At 39.1% G+C, this 22,087-nt stretch overlaps 2 protein-coding genes across 4 annotated transcripts in view; one reads left to right on the top strand and one right to left on the bottom strand.

Annotated features, from left to right (window-relative positions):
- LOC137624576 (WD repeat domain phosphoinositide-interacting protein 3) overlaps window positions 1-4,040 on the top strand; it is a 29,726-nt gene extending 25,686 nt beyond the window's left edge. Inside the window, exons 8-9 of one of the 3 annotated variants that reach the window (XR_011040751.1) lie at window positions 656-822; window positions 3,284-4,040. Coding sequence is in view for 1 of the 3 variants with exons in the window: in XM_068355511.1 (XP_068211612.1) it covers window positions 656-762 (107 nt within the window). In the remaining 2 variants the exon portion in view is untranslated. Of the gene's footprint in view, window positions 1-655; window positions 1,650-1,968; window positions 3,026-3,283 lie in introns of those variants that run through there. The other 2 variants (XR_011040750.1, XM_068355511.1) reach the window with 2 other exon arrangements.
- On the bottom strand, window positions 3,825-21,862 carry Prx6a (Peroxiredoxin 6a). The gene is made up of 4 exons (XM_068355513.1): window positions 21,686-21,862; window positions 17,130-17,286; window positions 16,620-16,834; window positions 3,825-4,268 (listed from the first exon to the last, which is right to left on the bottom strand). Exons 1-4 carry the CDS (start codon window positions 21,769-21,771, stop codon window positions 4,067-4,069), a joined length of 660 nt encoding a protein of 219 aa, XP_068211614.1. The 5' UTR covers window positions 21,772-21,862; the 3' UTR covers window positions 3,825-4,066.
- Between the last annotated feature and the right edge of the window lie 225 nt (window positions 21,863-22,087).

The following is a 22,087-nucleotide window of genomic DNA, read 5'->3' as shown; positions in this document are numbered from 1 at the left end:
CCACAGCCATCTACGTAAGCTACACGATGTAAACAAAGATATTGAATGTAATATTGATAAATGTAACAACGAAGTTTATTTTATATTATCGCAAAATAATAACAATTTGTAAACCTTAACAAATCTTTCTATTTTATACTATCTTAAAGCAAACCACATTCACAAGTAAACAGCCTGCGATGTACTGTGCTAAATTGTAAACATCTACGTAAACAAGTATCAGCGTTAATGACCTTGGATGTCGGAAAACTCCAAATCAATCAGTCGATCAACCAATCTACGATGAACTAAGGCTGCCAGTTAGTTTAAACTGATGTGCTTGTAGCATTGTCCCTAACAGGGATGATGATTCCTTTCTATGAGGTGATGACATAGTAATGAAATTACCCGTGGCTGACAAATTCTAGCATTAGAGGTCTGTGTCGAATTCTATTGTGCCTGAACTCTGTCTTCCTTATACACAATAAGTCCGAACATTGGATGTTGATACACTGGCCGTAGAGCAGGGGAGACAATATTTCTTTGATATTTATATTGTATTGGATTCCCTATTCTAGCCTTTCATAGGAAATTCTTTGGAGACTACACGTCACATTTCCCCCCTCCAAAAAAAATATAATTTACCAAGATATTAATGTGCAATTATTATTTACAGCAATATGTGCGGATGGCAGTTTCTACAAATTTACCATCAATGGTAAAGGAGAAAGCAGGCGAGAGGTGTACGCTCATTTTTTAGAAATGACTGATGATAAAGCATAGTATTGGCCAGCCCCATAAAATCAGATAGAACAGCCATCGCATGTTACTTTTCAAGAGGCCGTAAGTTTGAACTTTATATTTCTTGACACACACACACACATTCTTCCTTGCTCCTATAAATACTATAGAAAACTGGTATTGCTTATACATTATAAGTATATATACTGGAGAATATTCTTCAAATTGAATATGCTTTCAGGCACTAGCAATGGGGAATAGAAAAGCTTGACCATGATACATGTCTTGCCATATTTAAAAGTAGCTTTCACTCTTGCAAAACATTCATATCAGTCTCATTTCTTCATTATTGTTGACATATTTCTTTAGCTGTCCTTTGAGATAATTTGCCCAATTGGGAGTTATTGGTAATACCAAGTGCTCATTATTGTTTCTTCAGCCATAGCTGTCCCAGATTGTCACACTTTTTCCATGCTTGTTAGCAGCCAAAGTACTCGAATTTCATCTTGGTTCATTATGTCCAAGAAGTGTGGCTTAGTCTCTAGTTAAACTATACGAGTGATAGCAAATTTAGCATTAAAGCTCTGAATTGAATTTAGTTGCGTGCATTGGCCATTATAATAACAATTGAGCAAGTTTTATACTATTTGTGATTAGGCCACATTGTAGTAGAGGTTCTAATGTTATTTATATATAATTTATTTTTTGATTAATATATAGAAATCATGTGCATTTAAAAATGGATAGTCTAATTATTAGGTTTGACATTAAAAACTTTTAGTAGATTCAAGCTCATTAATATTTGTACTGTAATGCCTTTTTTTTATTTACTTGATAACACTTAATATATTAAGTTCTAAACTTTCAGCAAAATTAATTTAATTTGTACCGCCTGCTCTCAGGGAAGAATAAGGTTGGTGACTACCAAAGATATTTAGTGATCTAGTTATTCATAGTGGGAAACTGTAGTCTGTATTGTTGCGTGATTAAAATATTTTGAAAATTACTGGCAAGATATGTACCATGTTCACACTTCTGAGCCTGTTTATACTATATACAATTGTACCTTGAATTACGTAGGTATTGCAACAATTTTCAATCTTGTTTCACTTGAAGAAACACTGGAGCTGTTCTGTCATTTGGAAACCATTCTTTATATTCTGTTTATATAGTTTAGTTTGGGGAAATAGAAAAGCTAATTTTTATGCCTACCTTCCAAATTGATTTTTTTATTTTTTTTTTTTTTAGAAGAAAGGTATTGGTTATACTGTACGATTCTTCGAGGCAGTGTTACAGTACTTTCTGAATCATGCAACATGTGCATCATTTGACAGAGAAATAATAAAGAAATGTTTAATATTAAAATTTGTGTAATGGAGTTATTTTTGTATTCTGATATTTGTATTTCAATTAGTCTATCATAAATTTCGATTAACTGATAGCCTCATATATTGATCCTTCAGTACAAATTATGTTGGTTAAAAATTCATTGTAAGAAAATTTAATGTTATCCATCCAGATTAGATAGTATGTGTCACAAAGTAGGTACTAAGGCTGATTTTTTTTTTCCCATGAGACTATCAGGTTTTTGTCCAAGGTGTAAATATTGTAGAAATATAGTGTAGCTATTGTTATTGTATGTATGAGGGATTATATGCAAGCTATTATATAGATATATATATACTTTATATTTTCTTTGATAAATGGAGGTTGGACAGATGGAAGATGACTATGTTGCCAAAGAAGCAAGATCTTAATTTTAAGATGTACTGAATTGGAACTGGTTGTAACATTTTGTTCCATTATTTTATTTAGGTGAAACTAGCACACGCTAGTTTCATAACACTTCATGTAAACCTTTGCTTGTGGATTTTGGTTATTGATCATCCTATTTTAAGTAGTATTTATATATACATTTTAAAATATACAGAAGAAAGCCGTTCAGATAATCTGCCCAACTTACCAGCTGTACTACACCTTGCATCTAAATAGAGATTTTCATTGATAAAACATTGTTTAAATATGCTTTATGCAATGTAAGTGTTTTTATAAATTCAGAATGTTTGTTTTAACTGATTTATTGGGCATTATGAAAAGGAAGGGGTGGCATTTCTCTCGCATAATCTGCAGATTCAGATTTAATGTAATTTATAAGTTGCTATTTTATAACTATTATAAGCTATTTGGTCACCGAGTTATTTTTTTTTTTTTGTATAATTACGGTATATGTAACTTTTAAAAACTTAAAACATTTGAGATGAAGACATTTCTAAGGGAATTGGAAGTTATTATAATGTGATTTTCATTCTAGTTTCATTATTTTACCAAAGACTTATATTGTAAACTGGGTATGTAGTTCTCTTGGCAGTCTGTGACTGGATTCCTTTTACTTGTATGAAGCTGGATTCTAGGCTGAGGCTTACTTTGTTGCCAAGCCGGTACAAGTTGTTTCCCCTTGAGGCACTACTGGTTTTGAACTCCTAATAACCACCTATCATGGATTGGGTCATAGCTGAATGATATTTTGTTCTGGATTATCAATGTCATTGATGTCACAATACAGGAGTGAATAGGTGAAGAAAGAAACATCTGAGAACACTATATGGAACAGAAGAAATTGCTGTCTTTGAAACTACAGTATATGGAAAATGAAAATGTACCAGCAAATATTGGGGCCTGTAATGCCATGCAGCAGAAAATTGGATCTATGATTGAAACCTAGTTACACTTACGTAAAATTAGAAATAGTACAGCAAAATGGAAGAAAGGAAACAAGAATGAGGTTAGGCATATGTATCTAAGGAAGTGCTGCTAGTGGTCAAAGGAATTCTTCAATCTACTGCAAGAGGTGGGTAGATGGCAATGCCCTGATACAGCCAAAGCGACTATTGTGTCCAAAGAAAGTACTTCCATTACTGTATACAGTGAGCCATACACAAGTGCTCATTTACTACCAGTAAAGTAAAAATGTAGGGTCCACAATTACCAACCTAACAAGCTGAAAAATGAGTGGACCTAAAAATGAAGGGTCTACAATTATCAACCAACAAGCTGAAAAATAAGTAGACCTTATGACAGATTTTGGTAGATATAAAAACAACAAATTGAAATTTATATTTTTATTGAAACGTGATTGTGCAAAAAATAACATCTCACACTGGAATGTCAACAACGTTATCAGATTACAGCATTCAGTAGAAATTTCTTTATAAAGATGCCAATATATACTGAACCTTTCAATAATTGATCTTCAGTAAATAAACAACAATCTAATGATTAGTTAGTTCAAAATTTCCAATTTCTGGCTACTGTATCTAAAATTCTTAAGTAAATTTTCTTGCTTTGCCTACTTAGGGTGAGGAGTGGTTCGAAGGTAAGACTTGCCAGATGGAACAGTGTGAACCTTATGTTCTGGGAATAATGTTTTTGCCTCGTCACTAGATATAGATGGAATAACCATACAATGACCACCATCCTTCCAATCTGCTGGTGTGGCAACTTTCTTCACTGCTGTTAGCTGTAGAGAATCCACAACTCTCAGGAGCTCACTGCAAATAAATAGGTGAAATTTAATAATAGTCCCTTCACAAACAAATATACAAAAACCCCATTGTTCCTACACAATACAAACCTTCGTTCTTTACTTAGGGAAGAGATGCAGCTAGCATACTGGCCATAAAAACTTTTGATGAAGCTTCAACAACCCTCCTGGTATTTACCTCGATACTTGGGCGGAGCCCATTCAGTTTTAACTTTATTTTGCTTTGCTCTCTCATTTCAGGTGTGACTGTTGAACGTTTGCCGAGTTAGAAAATATGCAGATTCTGGGTCCTTAACCCCGGCAGCAGCTTGAAGGACCCTTGGGCCCTGAGAGAGTTTGCTTGACCCGCGACGTACCTGTCCACGTGGTCCATCCCCAACTTAACGTCTGGGGCCAACGGGAGGGTTAGGGACGGCTTCTGTTGGATGGGGTTGTCGACTAACCTTCCCGGACCCGAGAGCCAGGCCTGCTCTGTAGAGGCTTTCGTGTTGTCCAGTCTGTGGTGCCGCCTGATCAGAGCCAGCACTTTCCTATAGGAGGAGACTTCATCTGCCGAGCACTCACCACCGTCCATCAGTCCTTCCATCACTTGATCCTCCGCGTCGGGTGCATCGTCGATCACGGATGGAGCCACGTGGGAGCCTAGGTCCGCTCTCTCTCGCCGATCCAATGGCGCGGGAATTTCCAACACGGGTGGCTTCACCGAGACGAAGGTAGCCGTCATGGGTTTACCTCCTCCCAAGGAGCTCCGTGGGGCCAGGGGCCTACGGAGATCTGCCGGTGTGCAGGGCGCTTGGACAGAGCTGTCGTGGAACCGGGGATAGGGGCCATGTTACCGGCCCAAAGGAGCGGCTCTCTCCGCTGGCCGGATGGAGCCGGTGCCTTCACGGGTTTTGGCATGGCGAAGTCGACATGTGTCAACGGCTAAGGATGACGGGCGGACGCCACGTGCTGAGCGGGAGCGGGAGCGAGACCAACTCCTACGGGACCTCTTCCGCTTCTTTCTCCTCACGGGGATCGGAGTCTTCCGAAGAGGACGAGTCTGAGGAGGATGATAAAGAGGAGGAAGAAGAAGAGCTTGCCGAATCCTCCGATGACAATGTAGGGTCCTCGTGCTGCTTCACCGGCGTGAACGGCTGCATAAAGTCAGGCGGGAACGACGGTGCCGGGGGAGCCTTCCTGGACGTGAACCAGCCGTCGAACTCTTCCTCTTGGCTCATCGGCCACACGAATAGCATCCTAGGCGCCGTCCAAACAATGGAGTCGGGGACCGACGAACCTGTCGGCAGTCTCTCCTTGTCTACTTCTCCCCAGGGTGCTGAAGTACCTGAAATACACTGCCATGATGTGGGGGAAGGAGCCGGTAGAGATGGGTCCTGCGGGTACCACAGGACCTTGTCTCCCGAGCACACTCCTGGCCCCCCACACAGCTGCGAAGCAACAACATCCCCAACATCAGGAAAATCGGACTCATGGTGAGCAGCAATGGGCCGCTTCCCCACAACGCACTTACCTCGTCCCTTACTCTGGGAAGGTGACGGGGAACCTCTCTCTGATGGAGCGGTGGGTGAAGTTAAGGGCAAAGCGCCGGCCACCTTCTTAGGAGATCTCTTAGACGCCTTCTTCTTTGTCGCGTACAAGGCCCACTGGATCTCTGGCCAGGACGCGCATTCAGGACACGTGGCGGACAGGGAACACACTCTACCCCTGCACTTAGAGCACTGGGTATGCGGGTCAACCTCCGGCTTAGACAGGAACGCACCACACGATTTACCGGCCTTAGGCCCGGGGCACCGGCGTTGGGGAGCCATACTAAATCCCAACAGCACCAAGCAACACAAGAACACTGGGAAAGGAGGTGGATGAAAGGATACAAGGGAATCTGTAAACACGTGGGGACACAAAGGGTCGCACGGGATGCGAGAGAGCGGCGAGATGTGAACTACGCCACGTCCAGAAGCTTACTGGTGACCGAGACCTAGCTCCATGCTCTCGCACGCTGACCCGGGTCGCCTCAGGGCGAGTATCCATCCGCCACAGAGGGACCCACTATAGAAACGGAGATAGGGGAAACTACACAAAATTCTGGTCGGTTGGGTGGACAATCCCAGATACTCCTAAGAAAGTAGTTCGAAGCAAGTACTGTTAGGAAAAATACAAATTACTTAAAATTTGTGATATTTATCCTGGCACGGCTGGCCGCTCTTTGGAGACCAATACATGCGACGAGTGTTAGGAGTGGCCGTTCTCCCAGTGGGCACAGTTTCACAGGAAGAAGCTAAAATGGGATACTGAGCCCCTGAGCTCTCCTTTGAATCAAGAAATACCCTCTTTCTAATTTGTTCTCTGGAACCTTCCCAACTTCCTCTGCCAGATTTGGTCTCCTCTGGAGGCTAATTGGATGAAAGCAGTCAACATTTGACCCTTAGAATCACGTTGTTGCCCCTAGCCAAGTAGCGGCGTCTTCGCCTGGAGGGGGGGGACGTTTCTTTCCTTGATGTCTCACGTCACTTAGAGATGTCCTTGGAACAAAAGGTTCCCTGGAAGGACAGGCTCCTGGTGTTAGATGTAGAGCACAGCAGGAGCATAACTCTGTTCCTGCTGAGGTTGGCCTTAAACCTTCCTCCTCTCGAGCTGATTAGAAAGGGAGTCTATTCTACTCTGACCCATGTCCCAAGCCTAGACATCATCTGTAGCTTCTCCACAACCTGAGGTTCTGCAGGTTGATACTTGGACGAGTATTACCTCATGTATGCTTCCCCTCGGGCGAGCACGCAAGCCAAGATTGCTCAGCAAGATCTTTGCTACCCCTCCCCCGCTCTAGGAACCTTTGCCTGATACCATAGCAAGCATTAATGTTCGAGGGCAAACACCTCCAAGTTGCCACAAGCGTATCTGCAATCTGTTGCGGACACGCTAAAGCTCTCCAGAGCAAAAAGGTTATCATCCGCACAATCCTCCTGCATCTCCCAAGAAACCAAGATCAGAGCATACTTGGTCCACATTAGTAGCCAAATCCATCAGGAAGGTAAACTCTTAGATCTCTGTGAGAGAAGACTTGCTTATGGCTGGTAGGTTATTTCCTCTCCACTCTTGAGGCAGAGGAAGTACTTTAATATCCTCAGGGATGACTCCATCCAGATAATCCTTCCGCATTTAGAGTCTCCCTGACAAAGCTTCACCAAAAGCATAGATGCCCCAGACAAGATAGAGATCTCTCAATTTTGATAACTTTTGTAAAGTCTTGTAAGCAGTCATCCCTTGGGATGGTCTATTCCGTTATGCCCCAAATGATTTTCAGCTACCTTCTTGGAGCCTTCGGACCTTGCAGCCACCTTCTTGGAGCCTCGGACCTTACAGGTCAGAAACATTACACCACCCTTCTATGGAACCAATTGTGCCAAAAGCTTCCTCTACAGGGAAGCCTGTCGACAGTTCATCAGCAAAAAGAAAAATCCTTCATGACATCCCTCTTAGGATAATAGACCTTGAGAAAGGGGAGGGATAAATGCTAAAAGAGTTTCCCTTGCAACTCCACCGAAGGGGGAAAGCCCGAGAAGGAGGTGGTAGTGTTAGCAGTGCCAGGGGCAGAACCATAGACAGGAAGTATTCTTCGATCAGATTAAGTCTTCCTGTACATCAACTCCTCCCCCTCCCTGAATGTTGTCGTCTAACAAGATCTTTGTTTTTCTCAGAAGCATCAGAGACTTGGGCAAGATGTCCAGACTATGTTAAAGAAGGCACTCTCCACAAGGTTGTCATCAAGCCCCCTGGCTCTTTCTTGTAAAGAAGTCATCTGGAGGCTGAAGACCAGTCATAGACCTTTCTGCCTTGATCAAGTTTGTCTTCCAAAAACTTTCATGACGGAGACAACATCCACAGTTAGACCAGCGGACTTTATGATCACCCTAGACTTGAGACATACTTCTAAATCCCCATCCATCCAGCAGCAAGGAAGTACTTGAGATTCCTACTGCGCAACAAGAAATAAGTTTTTCTAGTGCTCTGGCTTCAGACTCAACAGTACCCCAAGGTGTTCACAAGGGTATTCATTCTAGTTTCGGCTTAGTCCAACACCATTTGCCCAATCCTTTATTTAGACTACTGGTTGATTCTGGCAGACTCAGGGATACCCTTCTACAGAAATGCTTTTAAAATTTTGCAGTAATCTTGGGGTCGTGATAAATTTCTACAAATCATCCCTGCAGCCTAAACAATATCTGGTATATCTAAAAATGCAAATGAATGACCAATTGGGAAAGATGCTTCCTTCTCAAAATAAGATCGAAAGCTTCAAGGAAGAGGCTTGCCCCTTCTAATGTGGGGATCATTACAAGCCCGTCAATGCCTGTTGGCAAACCTGACATCCTTGGAACACTGTCCCTAAATGGTTATCTTTGCATTCGGTCAATGTCACTTCAGTGGTAGCTGAAAAACTGACTACCCTATGGTTTTAGAGCAGAGGAAAGAAGAGTTGGCGGATGCAAGATTCCAACCTTTTGAAAGATTCTTCTTCTCTCCCTTTCGATTTGATGCTATACAGGTGCATCAAAATAAGAGTGGGGGCCTCAACTGCAACAGCACATTGTCTCTGAGCTGTGGTTCAACTCCACTCAGCAATACCATTTAAACCACCCGGAGTTAAGGCAACCTTTCTGGTCCTTCAACAGCCCCTTTCAGATCACTCGGTAGTGTTGATGATTTACATTTAAAACAAAGCAAGGAGCAGTGCCATCTAGCCAATGAGATTCTGTGATGAAGACGACAAACTTTTTCCTTTTAGCCCAGTTCATGTCAAGCAGAAAGAACACGATGATGGACAATCTGAACGAGACTCCTCACATAGAAACCAAAGTGCTGACTCATTGGGGTTCGCTGCTGATAGATTTGATCACAACCCCCCTCTATCAGAAACCGCCGATGTACAAGTCTACAGTATGAGATATGTAACGCAGCATTCCAAGATGCATTCCAGCTTCCTTGGGACACCCTAGACATCTATGCATTCCTCCAGTTCTACCTGATCTTAAGGCTCCTAAACAAGGTGAGTCTTCCAGCCTATCAATGACACTAATAGCACAGCAATGGTTTCATGCAGTGGGGTAAACAGACCTATTGTTACTGCTGCTGGAGGTTCCAAGGAAGCTACCCACTTACATGACCTTCTACATCAACCAAATGTAAAGATCTATTCGCAGGCCAGTCACATCCTTACAACTTTACACCGGGAGGTTATCTAGAAGGTGCTCCCCCAAAGATGGTTTTTGCAACCAGTGGCTAAACATAAGTCGGGATATCTCAAAAGGTCCCTCAATCAGTCTATTAGGCAAAGTAGTGGATATTTTGTGATTGGTGTCGTAGTAGGGTGTCTCTCCACTTGGAGCCAACATTTCTGAATGCAGTGTTTTTGTTTAATCTAGGAGTACCTAGGAAATACTCTACTCAGTCTCAGCAGTGAAAGGATATCGCTTAATGGTCTTAAACCTTTGAACGTAGTCCAAGTCTTGTGTTCCCTGAATGAAGCTCCTCACAAATTGTTGAGTCAAGCATCGGACATTGACTTTACCCTTAAAACGGTCTTTCTTCTCACTTTGGTCTATGTAAGAGGGTTGGCGAGTTGCATATCCCTCCTACAACATCAAGGGGATGGGGCAAGTTACACCCTGCTTCGACCCTGAGTTCATCGCCAAGACTTAAAATCCTGTTGTAATGTACTATAGACTTGGGCACTTCTGGATTGTGAGTCAATGGGAGGTAACCAATGATACAGATCAACTGTTACTATGTCCTATGAGAGCGCCCACACCTCAAACATCTGCTTGTCACCACAGGTAGGGTCAAAAGGAGAATAACCAAGAGCTCACTATGTCATGAACACCAGCATGTCCCTGGTGTTCGAAAGGAGTTTTTCTGTGGCAGTGGCCAGTGTTGCAAGTGGCAGTATGGAAGCGACAACCAATGTGACACACATTAGCTCCCTTACTGGGGAATTAGCAGTCGTTCAAGTGCAGAGATTACGGTATTAGCCTAGGGAGAATATAAAGTAATAACTGGCCTTATCTATTCTTCATTTTTCCTTCTATTTGGGAACAGCATCAAAACCCTGCTACCTAGCACCCATCAATGCAGGTCACAGTGCGTATAACCACAAACCTATAGTTTATGTATAGTCTAGATTTCACTACAGAGTGGTTCTCCATTCACTGGGCCTTGTTGTACAGGCCGTCAACCCAAGGTGTCACATGCCCATCCCAGGCTTCTTTAAGCTGTGACGTGAAAATCACAGGGCAAAGTTTGCAACAAGTTGAACGGACTTCAACCCACTTACAGTAGTATCTGTGGAAAGAATATCCTTTTATCAAATAATAGCTTGGCTTAACCTGTTAAAACAGGTATGTGGTTCCCCTCACCTACCAGTCGTTAAAAACATTACAACGGTTACTCCAGCTTGGACGCTGATGTTAGCCCCTCTTTTAAAGGGCAAAAGTCTGTATTCTAGTATGAATTTTCTCGCAACATCCTAAACATTTCCTTCTGGGGACCACCCAGTACTGTATTTTTCTATATCATGAGGCTGAATCTCACCATAAGATTTCATACCAAGTTGTTAAAAACTTGTATATAAGACCACTTAATGCGAGGAAGAGCTATCTTTGAAAAGTAAAATATTAAATCAGAATGTTCCCATCACAACTCAATAAAGTATTGAGTTATAAGTTTTCCGATTAAGTACAACAAAGAATGGAATGCAGATTACTGAAGTCTTGACATCAACATGAATAGTAATTCACCTGAACTATAGAAGGGGAGGATGGCAAGAAAATTATCTCTCTTTTCAAGGTAAGTACTGTATAGAGGTGGATTTAATAAATCTTACCTGTGGAAAAAAAACCAAGCATTTTCCAATTAGAAGTAGCAACTAATGACTCACTGACAATGAACTTTGGCAGTAACCTCCCAAATTCAAGTGTCCCTGCCTTAACAATGAGATTTAACTCTCAAAATGGGAATAGAGTACCAACACCTATGCCTGCACTAGTGACAAGCCTTCGTGAAAACAGACTTGAGGGACAAGTAGGAATCTAAATTCCACAAAACCTGACAACTGTGCCTTAGAGAAAACAAAAAAATTACCACCAAAAAAAAATCAAGAGAGGGGCTGTATGAGACAGTAGATGATTAACACCATAGGTATTAAATGATCATATGATAGGGGAAAGACTATCTGATGTGGGTTCAACCTGATGATATAGCAGTGGGCGGTCAGAGATTTTTTTTTTTTTTTTTTAGGGAAGGCGATTAATCTTTGTATATATTAGCATTGTGACTTGTAGGAAATATTTATCTTTGTAATCATTATTTTTATAAAGTTGAGATTGCATTCAGCTATATTTTTTCAACAGAGAAGCATTATGTGTACATGCAAACAATAAAACTACTTTAAATTAAATTTACCAAGACAACAATGACATTTCTAGACTCCTGACATATGTTACAAATAAGGAAAAAAAATTGAACAGGGTAACATTAACATTAAAGAAATTGAAACCTAAATAGTAATAATAAAGGCATACAAAATAAGTGAAATGCAAACAGTAACAATGCTTGGCTGAAGGGAAGCTGTTGTTATTACTAACCAAGCTACAAACTTAGTTGGACAAGCAGAAAGTGTAAGCCCAAGGTCTCCAACAGTGATAGTAGCCCAGTGAGGAAGGGAAATGAGGGAATAGCAAAATAAACTAAAATACTGTATATAATTAAGTAAAGAAGAAAAAAAAAATTATAAATTTGGAATAACTTTTATTTTTCCCAACTCTACAAACCTGAAGCTCTTTACCTAGAAGTATTATCTCGGCGACAACTGAAACCAGCCATTAAAGTTGTGTGAGGTGTAACACCTACCAAGGGGAAGGTGATGGCAGAACCAGTATGTGTTAAGAGGGTCAGATTTGTATTATTATTATTATTACTAGCCAAGCTACAACCCTAGTTGGGAAAGCAAGATGCTATAAGCCCAAGAGCTCCAACAGGGAAAAATAGCCCAGTTAGGAAAGGAAATAAGGAAATAAATAAATGATGAGAATAAATTAACAATATATTCTAAAAACAGTATCAGCATCAAAACAGACATGTCCTATATAAACTATTAACAACGTAAAAAACAAATATGTCATATGTAAACAATAAAAAGACTCATGTCAGCCTGGTCAACATAAAAACATTTCCTCCAACTTAGAACTTTCAAAGTTCTACTGATTCACTACCCGATTAGGAAGATCATTCCACAACTTGGTAACGGCTGGAATAAAACTTCTAGAATACTGTGTAGTATTGAGCCTTATGATGGAGAAGGCCTGGCTATTAGAATTAACTGCTTGCCTAGTATTACGAGCAGGATAGAATTGTCCAGGGAGATCTGAATGTAAAGGATGGTCAGTTATGAAAAATCTTATGCAACATGCATAATGAACTAATTGAACGACCGTGCCAAAGATTAATATCTAGATCAGGAATAAGAGATTTAATAGACAGTAAGTTTCTGTCCAACAAATTAAGATGAGAATCAGCAGCTGAACACCAGACAGGAGAACAATACTCAAAATAAGGTAGAATGAAAGAATTAAAACACTTCTTCAGAATCGATTGACCACCGAAAACCTTGTAAGACTTTCTCAATAAGCCAATTTTTTGTGCAATTGAAGAAGACACAGACCTAATGTGTTTCTCAAAAGTAAATTTGCTGTCGAGAATCACACCTAAAACTTTAAGTGTAATACAAATTTAAAGAAACATTATCAATACTGAGATCCGGATGTTGAGGAGCCACCGTCCTTGACCTTAAAATCATACTTTGAGTTTTGAGTTTTGTTAGGATTCAACTTCATACCCCATAATTTGCACCATGCACTAATTTTAGCTAAATCTCTATTAAGGGATTCACCAACCCCGGACCTACATTCAGGGGATGGAATTGATGCAAAGAGAGTAGCATCATCTGTATATGCAACAAGCTTGTTTTCTAGGCCAAACCACATGTCATGTGTATATAGTATGAAAAGTAATGGGCCAAGAACACTACCCTGTGGAACACCGGATATCACATTCCTATACTCACTATGGTGCCCATCAACAACTCTCAGATCTATTACTTAAAAAATCAATAATAATGCTAAGAAACGACCCACCCACTCCCAACTGTTTCAGTTTGAAAACAAGGGCCTCATGATTAACACTGTCAAAGGTAGCAATAAAATCAAGGCCAATCATACAAACTTCCCGACCACAATCAAGGGATTTCTGTACAGCATTGGAGATTGTAAGAAGGACATCACATGCTCCAAGGCCTTTACGAAAACCAAATTGCAAACTAAGGATTAGATGATTACCTTCAGCAAACCTATTAAGACGTTTTGCCAGAAGACGTTCAAAAACTTTAGATAATATGAGAGTTATGGAAATTGGGCGGTAATCAGTGGGACTTGAGCTACCACAAACACATTTACATAGAGGAGTAACATTACCAATTCTCCAACAAGTGCTAAAAGCTCCTCTTCTTGCTAACTTGCGCAAAATAACATAACTTTGGAGCTAAGAAATCTGCTGTCTTTATAAAAAACAAAGGAAAAATACCATTTGGGTCTACACCTCCATAAGCAGAGCTTTAATCTCACGAGATCGAAAGGCTAAACTAGTTAGTTTAGCCTCAGGAAAACATGAATGTGGAAGTTCAAGTTTTTCATTACTCTGTTTACTGTCAAAAACATCAGCCAAAAGGGATGCCTTTTCCTTTGGACATTGAGTGACTGAGCCATCTGGTTTAAGTAAAGGAAACAACTGTTGCATCTACACCAAAGAATGCACATTTAAGGGTAGACCACCATTTATGTTCCTGAGTTGTACCAGAAAGGGTCTCTCTTATGGTTAAATTGTACACCTTTTCAGTTGAGGCATAAACTCTCTGAGCAAAAGCTCGAAGCTGAGTATAGTTGTTCCAGGTCAAATCTGATCTGTTACCCTTCCAAAGGTGATAGGCCTCCTGCATCTCCAAATAAGCATGTCTACAATCATCATTGAACCACGGTTTGTCCTTCACTCGGTACCTTAGCACACGAGAAGGAATACGCCTATTAATTATGTTGACTAGATAATCATTCAAAGGGACAACAGGATATACACTACTATATAATTGTGACCAATTCAAGCACAAAAGATAATGCAAAATCCCATTCCAGTCTGCTAGGGATTTCATATAAATTTTACAAGAGCATGATATCAGGGACATGCTGCTCAGTCTTCACTACTAATGAAATCAAGGCATGATCAGATGTCCCAACTGGAGAACCAACCTTACTAGTTATAACGCCAGGGGAGTCAGTGTATAAGAGGTCCAAGCAATTACCAGACCTGTGAGTAGCTTCATTTATGATTTGCTCACAGCCTGATTCAGAGGCAAAGTCTAAAGCTCTTAAGCCATGGCGATCGGTAGGAGAGAGAGAACTTAACCACTCCCTATGGTGAGCATTAAAATCACCAACAAAGACAAAAGAAGCCTTTCTATCATCTTCTTGTATCTTAGCCATAATGGTAAGAAGACAATCGAAGATAAAATCATCCATGTCTGGATTCCGGTAGATCGAACACAAATAAAAGTCGTTATGCCTGCCACAAACTTTTATTACCCGAATCTCATGACATCCACATTGATAGCAGGACTTAAGAGAAGCAGGGTACTCGGTCCTAATATACAGGGCCATTCCCCTGGCCCTAGGTATGGCATCACGTTTCAACATTATTGGCTTCTTAAAACCAGTTATAAGGAGCTCAGATGAGTGCCTCAAAGTTTCTGAGCACAAAAGAATATCATACTGTCTGGACGCAACTGTAAGGTCTTGGATATTTGCATGAAGACCACGAATATTGCAATACAGAAGACGACATTGACGAAATCTAGGACGTAATGGTCCCGGATTTTGCTCAATGTCTCCAGACTGCATAAGTAATTAATAGAAATAAAAAAAAAGGGATACTTAAAAACTAGATTAACAAGAATTATAACAAAAACAATATGTACAGAATCATGAATAAAGTGATTGATGATACCCATAGATTATAGTAAGAAGTCGGAAAAACTGGTCAACATTGAGGAGCCGATACACCATGCAAGGCTAAATACCCTCCAGGATAGCCATTTCAACTTAAGTTAAGAAAAGCACAATTATTCCCAGTTTGTCATTTTTTCCGAAAATAAATACAAACCTTGCGCACTTTACATAGGAGACTCGCCCCATGGTGGGTTTTAATCCCTAAATTCAACTGTTAAATGCCATACAATCTTCAAAAAAGGTAAATAATTAGAAGGCAAAATTTAATCAATTCTTGCCAACAGCTGTTTCCGCTAATAACTGATGGCTTTCGCTGGAGTATTATTATGTTGTATAATATAAATACAGTAGTGTCTTATGTGCTATTAACCCTTTTACCCCCAAAGGACGTACTGGTACGTTTCACAAAAGCCATCCCTTTACCCCCATGGACGTACCGGTACGTCCTTGCAAAAAAATGCTATAAATTTTTTTTTTCATATTTTTGATAGTTTTTTAGAAAATTCAGGCATTTTCCAAGAGAATGAGACCAACCTGACCTCTCTATGACAAAAATTAAGGCTGTTAGAGCAATTTAAAAAAATATACTGCAAAATGTGCTGGGAAAAAAAATAACCCCCTGGGGGTTAAGGGTTGGAAATTTCCAAATAGCCTGGGGGTAAAAGGGTTAAGATCTCAGTGCAGTAGATGTATGTTATTAGTACATTGAGATATATCTTATGCCAATGTTATTATGTGAAATTTCAAGATTACGCTACAGAAAGTTCCGCAACGTACAAACTTGATAGATTCCGAGAAACTGTTTGTAAGTCGATTTTGTTAAATTTCGGCCTAGTGCAGTCCTAGCCTGAATCCCATGCTTATAGTTTCCAGCTACAAAAGTTAACCCTTTTACCCCCAAAGGACGTACTGGTATGTTTCACAAAACTCATCCTTTTACCCCCATGGACGTACCAGTACGTCTTTGCAAAAAAAAAAAATGCTATAAAAATTTATTTTTTCATATTTTTGATAATTTTTTGGGAAAATTCAGGCATTTTCCAAGAGAATGAGACCAACCTGACCTCTCTATGACAATAATTAATCCTGTTTGAGCAATTTAAAAAAAATATACTGCAAAATGTGCTGGGAAAAAAATAACCCCCTGGGGGTTAAGGGTTGGAAATTTCCAAATAGCCTGGGGGTAAAAGGGTTAAATTATTGAAAGGAATTACAAAAAAAAATACTAAAAGCATTCAGTGCCATATATCACTTACTCGAAATTACGTCCGGTTGTAGCAGGGTATAGAATGGATAACTTCAGCTTCTTGTCTGGGCCCACAACAAAAGCAGCTCGGCAAGTCAGTGGCATACCAGCGGCATCTTTTTCATCTGGATCAACCATACCTAGGCTGACTGCAAGATCTCTGTTCTCATCAGCCACAATTGGATATGGGAAGTCACCGGACAAGTTATTATATGCTTGAATGTCCTGAAAAAGATTTTGATATGAACAATGGTTTGCTTCATTTTGCAGTAAATACTATTACTGCTATTTCAAATATAAACTTTAGTTAAATTCTTTTAATAATTAAGAAAAATGTTAACAGACCAATTTTACTGGTATAATTAAAATTTTTAGTGTAGTATTTATATAAACAAGAGGTTTAATCAAGCTAGTTAACAAAATGATAACTTATTTAATTTCCAAGTGAGCTTAGGAATTAACGGGTAGTTTTCCCAGCCTTTCCAAAGAATACAGAAAATTTTAAAAAACTAAATTTTACCTTAATCCATCCATTGTGAGATGCAACACTATCACATGAAAGTGCCATCAATTTGACATTGCGTTTGGTAAACTCCGGTGCCAGCTTAGCGACCCGACCTAGTTCTGTGGTGCACACTGGTGTGTAATCAGCTGGATGCGAGAAAAGGATACCCCATCTGGCGAGAGAAAAAGAGATATTAGTTCACAAATTTCACTTTGCAGCGACGTACTACTGCTCTAAGTACTGATCACCAAAGAGCAGTACTGATCACCAAGAGTTCAATATATTCATTATATTTGTTAAACTTGACATGTGAACAAATGAATTATGGTTTTATTTTAAAAAATTCCACAAAATATTCCTTTAGTTTCTTGTCCCATGAGAACCAGTATAAAAATAAACCTCCCACCATTTAGATTCCAATGAGATGTGCATAATAACTTGTAAGTTCCACATTGGCAGTCTCCAATATGAATTTATCATGCAATACCTTACACAAAATGAGGTTCTTAGCTCGACACAATATAAACAACTTCATGGTCATTCTATGTATGGAGGTGAGAGAAAAAAGAGAGAAAAAAAAAAACATCTCATCTTTGAAATGCAAAGTACAATTATGCTAAATATTAACACTACGAAATTTATAGTTCGGACCATATTTGTTGTATAGTACATATGTCAATTAATTTGAGAAATTTCCTATGATTTAAAAAGAATAAATCAAAGCAAGCACAAAATGAACAGAGTAAAAAAAAAAAACCAAGAAAATTCCTCATTTAATATAAAGCTGGAATTAAAGTATTTCATCCAAATCATTATGAAATATTCCACTGTATTTAGAAAAGCACAGAACCACCAACTTATCAGATAATACTAGCAAAGATTCACATGTTTAAAGGAAGACATTTTCTGCAAATGAAAAAAAAATGTGGGTAGTGTTTGGCATATCTGATAGATTATCAGCTGAGCTTAATTTAGCAAAATGATATTTTCATAAAATAAATTTTTGAATATACTTACCCGCTGGTTATATAATGGCGTCAGGGAATTTAGCCATTATATAACCAGCGGGTAAGCTTTATATTTAAAAATGATATTTTCATAAAATATATTTTTTAATATACTTACCCGCTGGTTATACAAGTTAAAGTCCCTGACGCCATTATATAACCAGCGGGTAAGTTTTATATTTAAAAATGATATTTTCATTATAAAATATATTTTTTAATATATTTACCCGCTGGTTATATAAGTTAAAGTCCCTGACACCATTATATAACCAGCGGGTAAGTTTTATATTTAAAATAATATAGTTACCAGAATTTTATTTACACAATTATAAAATAAAGTTTGATTAACTAAATAGGCACTGGATTGCATTGAAGCAGGTGCTTTGGTCGATATACCTGCGTTGTTAATTTATAACTTGGATGCACTATAAGTTATAAATCTTGCAGGCAGCTAATTTCCTTTTTATAACATTCAAAAATAGAAATTCTGAATATTTTTACAAATATGGAGGAGTCACTGGAAAAGTAAATACTGGGCTAGTTAATATAACATACCTGTAATAAAGGATTACAGTATTGCATATAGCAAGCCTATGGTAATACTTGATTTAAATGATAGGCTTTATATAGGAAATTAAGTTCAAATCATAAAAGGCCTGTTAGTGATTATTCTTCTAAGAGGTCTACAATTATATAGTATCAATTCTTGTAAGAGGCCTATAAAGAAAGTATCCCAAATATTGCAAGTAATTTGTATTTTTCCTAGCTATACATACCAGTCCTTTCATAGAGCACAACTTCAGCATAGATGGAATGCGGATGTTAATTACTTTATAACTAGGAGTCTGTAATTACTGACAGGTGGTAAGGATGCCACCCGCCCGCTAATTAGCCGCTTTGACCTTCACCTAGGACTTGAGGGGTGGATGAGGTGAGAAGCAAAACCAGACTCTGGTTTTAGTTAGGAAATATAGAAATAACGTTTAAAATTTGCGATTGTTCCTACACAGATAAAAACCCTGGTCCTTTTATAGGAAATTTTTCCTGAGAACGGAAGTCACAACATTGTGTGTGTGTGTGTGTGTGTGTGTGCAACAAGAAAAGCAATTCAGCAAGTGAATAACCTTGACATACAAGATATGTCTGAAGAGGGTGGTTAATTTGTTGGACAGGAACTTACGGTCTATTAAATTTCTTATTCCTGATCTAAAGATTAATCTATGGCACGGTGATTCAATTAGTTCATTATGCTTGTTGCATAAGATTTTCCCTAATTCTGACCACCCTTTACATTCACATCTTCCAGGACAGTTCCATCCTGTTCGTAATACTCGACATGCAGTTTATTCTGATAGTTGGGTCTTCTCCATCACGAGGCTCAATAGTACAAAGTATTCTAGAAGTTTTATTCCAGCTGTGACCAAGTTGTGGAATGATCTTCCTAATTGGGTAGTTGAATTGATTGAAATCCAAAAGTTCAAACGTCCAACAAATGTTTTCATGTAAAAGGCTGAAAATTATTAAACTCTGGAAGGTCAAAGTTTAAGGTCACGGTCTAGTAAGGTCGAGAAATATACTGCTGCGGTGAAGGTCTGCACTCTACTGAGTGAATCTCCAGAAAAAAAAGGCTTTAACTGGCAGTGAAGACTTATCTAAAGTAGACATCTGATTAGTGCTTGGTTAAATTCAATTAATCGGAGCTACATGTTAGTTTTTTGGTCAGCTCAAAAGAAAAACTAAGTCCTGCAATGTGTGCACCATTTTAAGGTAAAAAATGTGAACATTTGGGGCTTCTTAATGGAGGGAAGTAACAAAAACGGTTTTATTATAGTTATGGACAGGGAAAGCTTCCCTACGGAAAAAAACTTTTTTTTTTAAATTACACTTATTTTCACCGCAAATAAATGCTTAGTGAAATATATATATCTATATCCATCCACAATGGGGATCCCCACTGGGAATCCAGCCCACACAAACTGAATGAAGGCAGACTAACAAATGAAACTTAAGACCTATTAAAGGTAAGGTTAATATAGTGAAAATGCATCCAGTACAGTATATGACATGTGTATATCGCCGGGTTACCAGGTCTGCTGCTCATATAGAAAACAAGAATCCTTCCAATTGTCGTCACCCGTATTTTATTTTAGCTATGAGTATGTGGTTAATTAAACCAACGCTAATTATCTACTTATTGGTCTTCACTCCGTCATGGCTTGCTACGCTCGCAAATAAATATTATGGAGCCTTTGTATGTCAGCGGCCAGTTCCCCATGCGTTCATTAAAAATGGTCATCAACTAACCCAAAATTTCCCCCCCTAACCTATCCTACAAGCTATGTCCTAGCCTAATGGGAGAGAGAGAGAGAGAGAGAGAGAGAGAGAGAGAGCTAATCCCCCCCCCCATAACCCCCTTACACACTTCCATATTCCAAGTTAGACAGAACACATACAGGTGGCCGCTGTCATACATACACCCCAACATTATATTGCTTGGTAAGCGGTACACGTTGAGTTACACGTGTTAGCCGAGCGGGCGAGTATTTTGACAAGACAAAATATTGACCAGACCACATAAACACTACCCTGTGGCTTACTGAAGGTTTATTTTTTTTTTCTCCTTTAGGGTCTTTTGGTGTCGTAGGCAAGGTTAGGATACGGAGGGGAGTTAAAGGGTCTAATGTTATTATCTCTATTTCAGTAATGATTAACTGGAGCCTGTGTATGTCAGCGGACAGTTCCTCACGTGTTCATTAAGAATGGGCTTCAGCTAACCTAAACTTTCCCCCTTACCTCACCTACTTGCTTAACAGGGGGGCCCCCTTGCAACCCCCCTTACACTGCCGTATTCTAAGTTAGACATAATAATATATACAGGTGGCCACTATCATACATACAACCCGATTAATTTATTACACTTCAATCAACATATACCTGTTGTTGCTAACCTTTAGGTAAAAAAATACCACCATATTACAAATGACATTTGAATTCAACACCAAAGACTGACACTTTAACACCAAATACGCACACTCCTGACCATTATCATTGATGCAAACCAATCATTTTGACATTTCCATGCCCAAAAGCCTCCATTTCTAACTTTGGTTCCACAGTACTGATGTATTTATGGGGTCATGTATCGAGATTATTACAGTTCCGGTTCGAGCATTTCCTTTTAAAAACTTTTTCATGAAAGTGCAATTATCAATAAGCAAATTTGACAACAGAATTTTGGGTATAGTGGAAATAGAATGAAACAAGAGTAATATTCGGGTACCGATATTCGCATTGAATAAGAAATGTGTTTCTTAGAAAGGATTGTTTACAAGCAAAAATAGTAGTGGAATTTCCTGAACACAGCTAAAATTAAGTATATTAGGGTATATTATACTTATCAGATTTTAACATAGACCTCGGTTAATGGCAGTCCAGAAAGTAGAAGTTATGTGTTATGCATTGTAATATAAAAGCCAGCTACGCTACTCACAGCCATAGGAACTTCACCAGCGAAAAGCTTCGCGATTTAGAATGATAAAAAAACACCTGTTGGAAGATACTTACGAGTCCCCAAGATAGTCGTGGAACTTGATGGTGCCTTGGGTAGATTCGGCACTAAAGTTTGGGAACACGTCACCGAGGTTTACCATCTTTACAGAGTATATATACTTCCCTCAGAGTCAAATGGTAGAGATGTTGTCGTTATGCAAGGCACTGGCCGAGTGGGAGGGACGAGCAGAAGCGAGTTGGCTCAGGCCAGTGTCGTCAGATAAGGGAATTTATTCCTAGATTTGGGGATATTTGCTGTCCGATGGGGATATTCTGTACTATTTTTATGAAGGAAAAACAAAGATGATCAAACCCTTATACTGTCGCAATTAGTTTATTTGCAATTTTATGAAGTATAGTGATTAATTTCTATATTAGTAATGCCTACATGATCAAGAGAAATGTAATTTGTGGTAA

Source organism: Palaemon carinicauda, chromosome 31 (assembly GCF_036898095.1).
Source record: "Palaemon carinicauda isolate YSFRI2023 chromosome 31, ASM3689809v2, whole genome shotgun sequence".
Taxonomy (NCBI): domain Eukaryota; kingdom Metazoa; phylum Arthropoda; class Malacostraca; order Decapoda; family Palaemonidae; genus Palaemon; species Palaemon carinicauda.
Note: the sequence above shows the minus strand (reverse complement) of the source record. Positions and strands in the feature narration are given on the sequence as shown.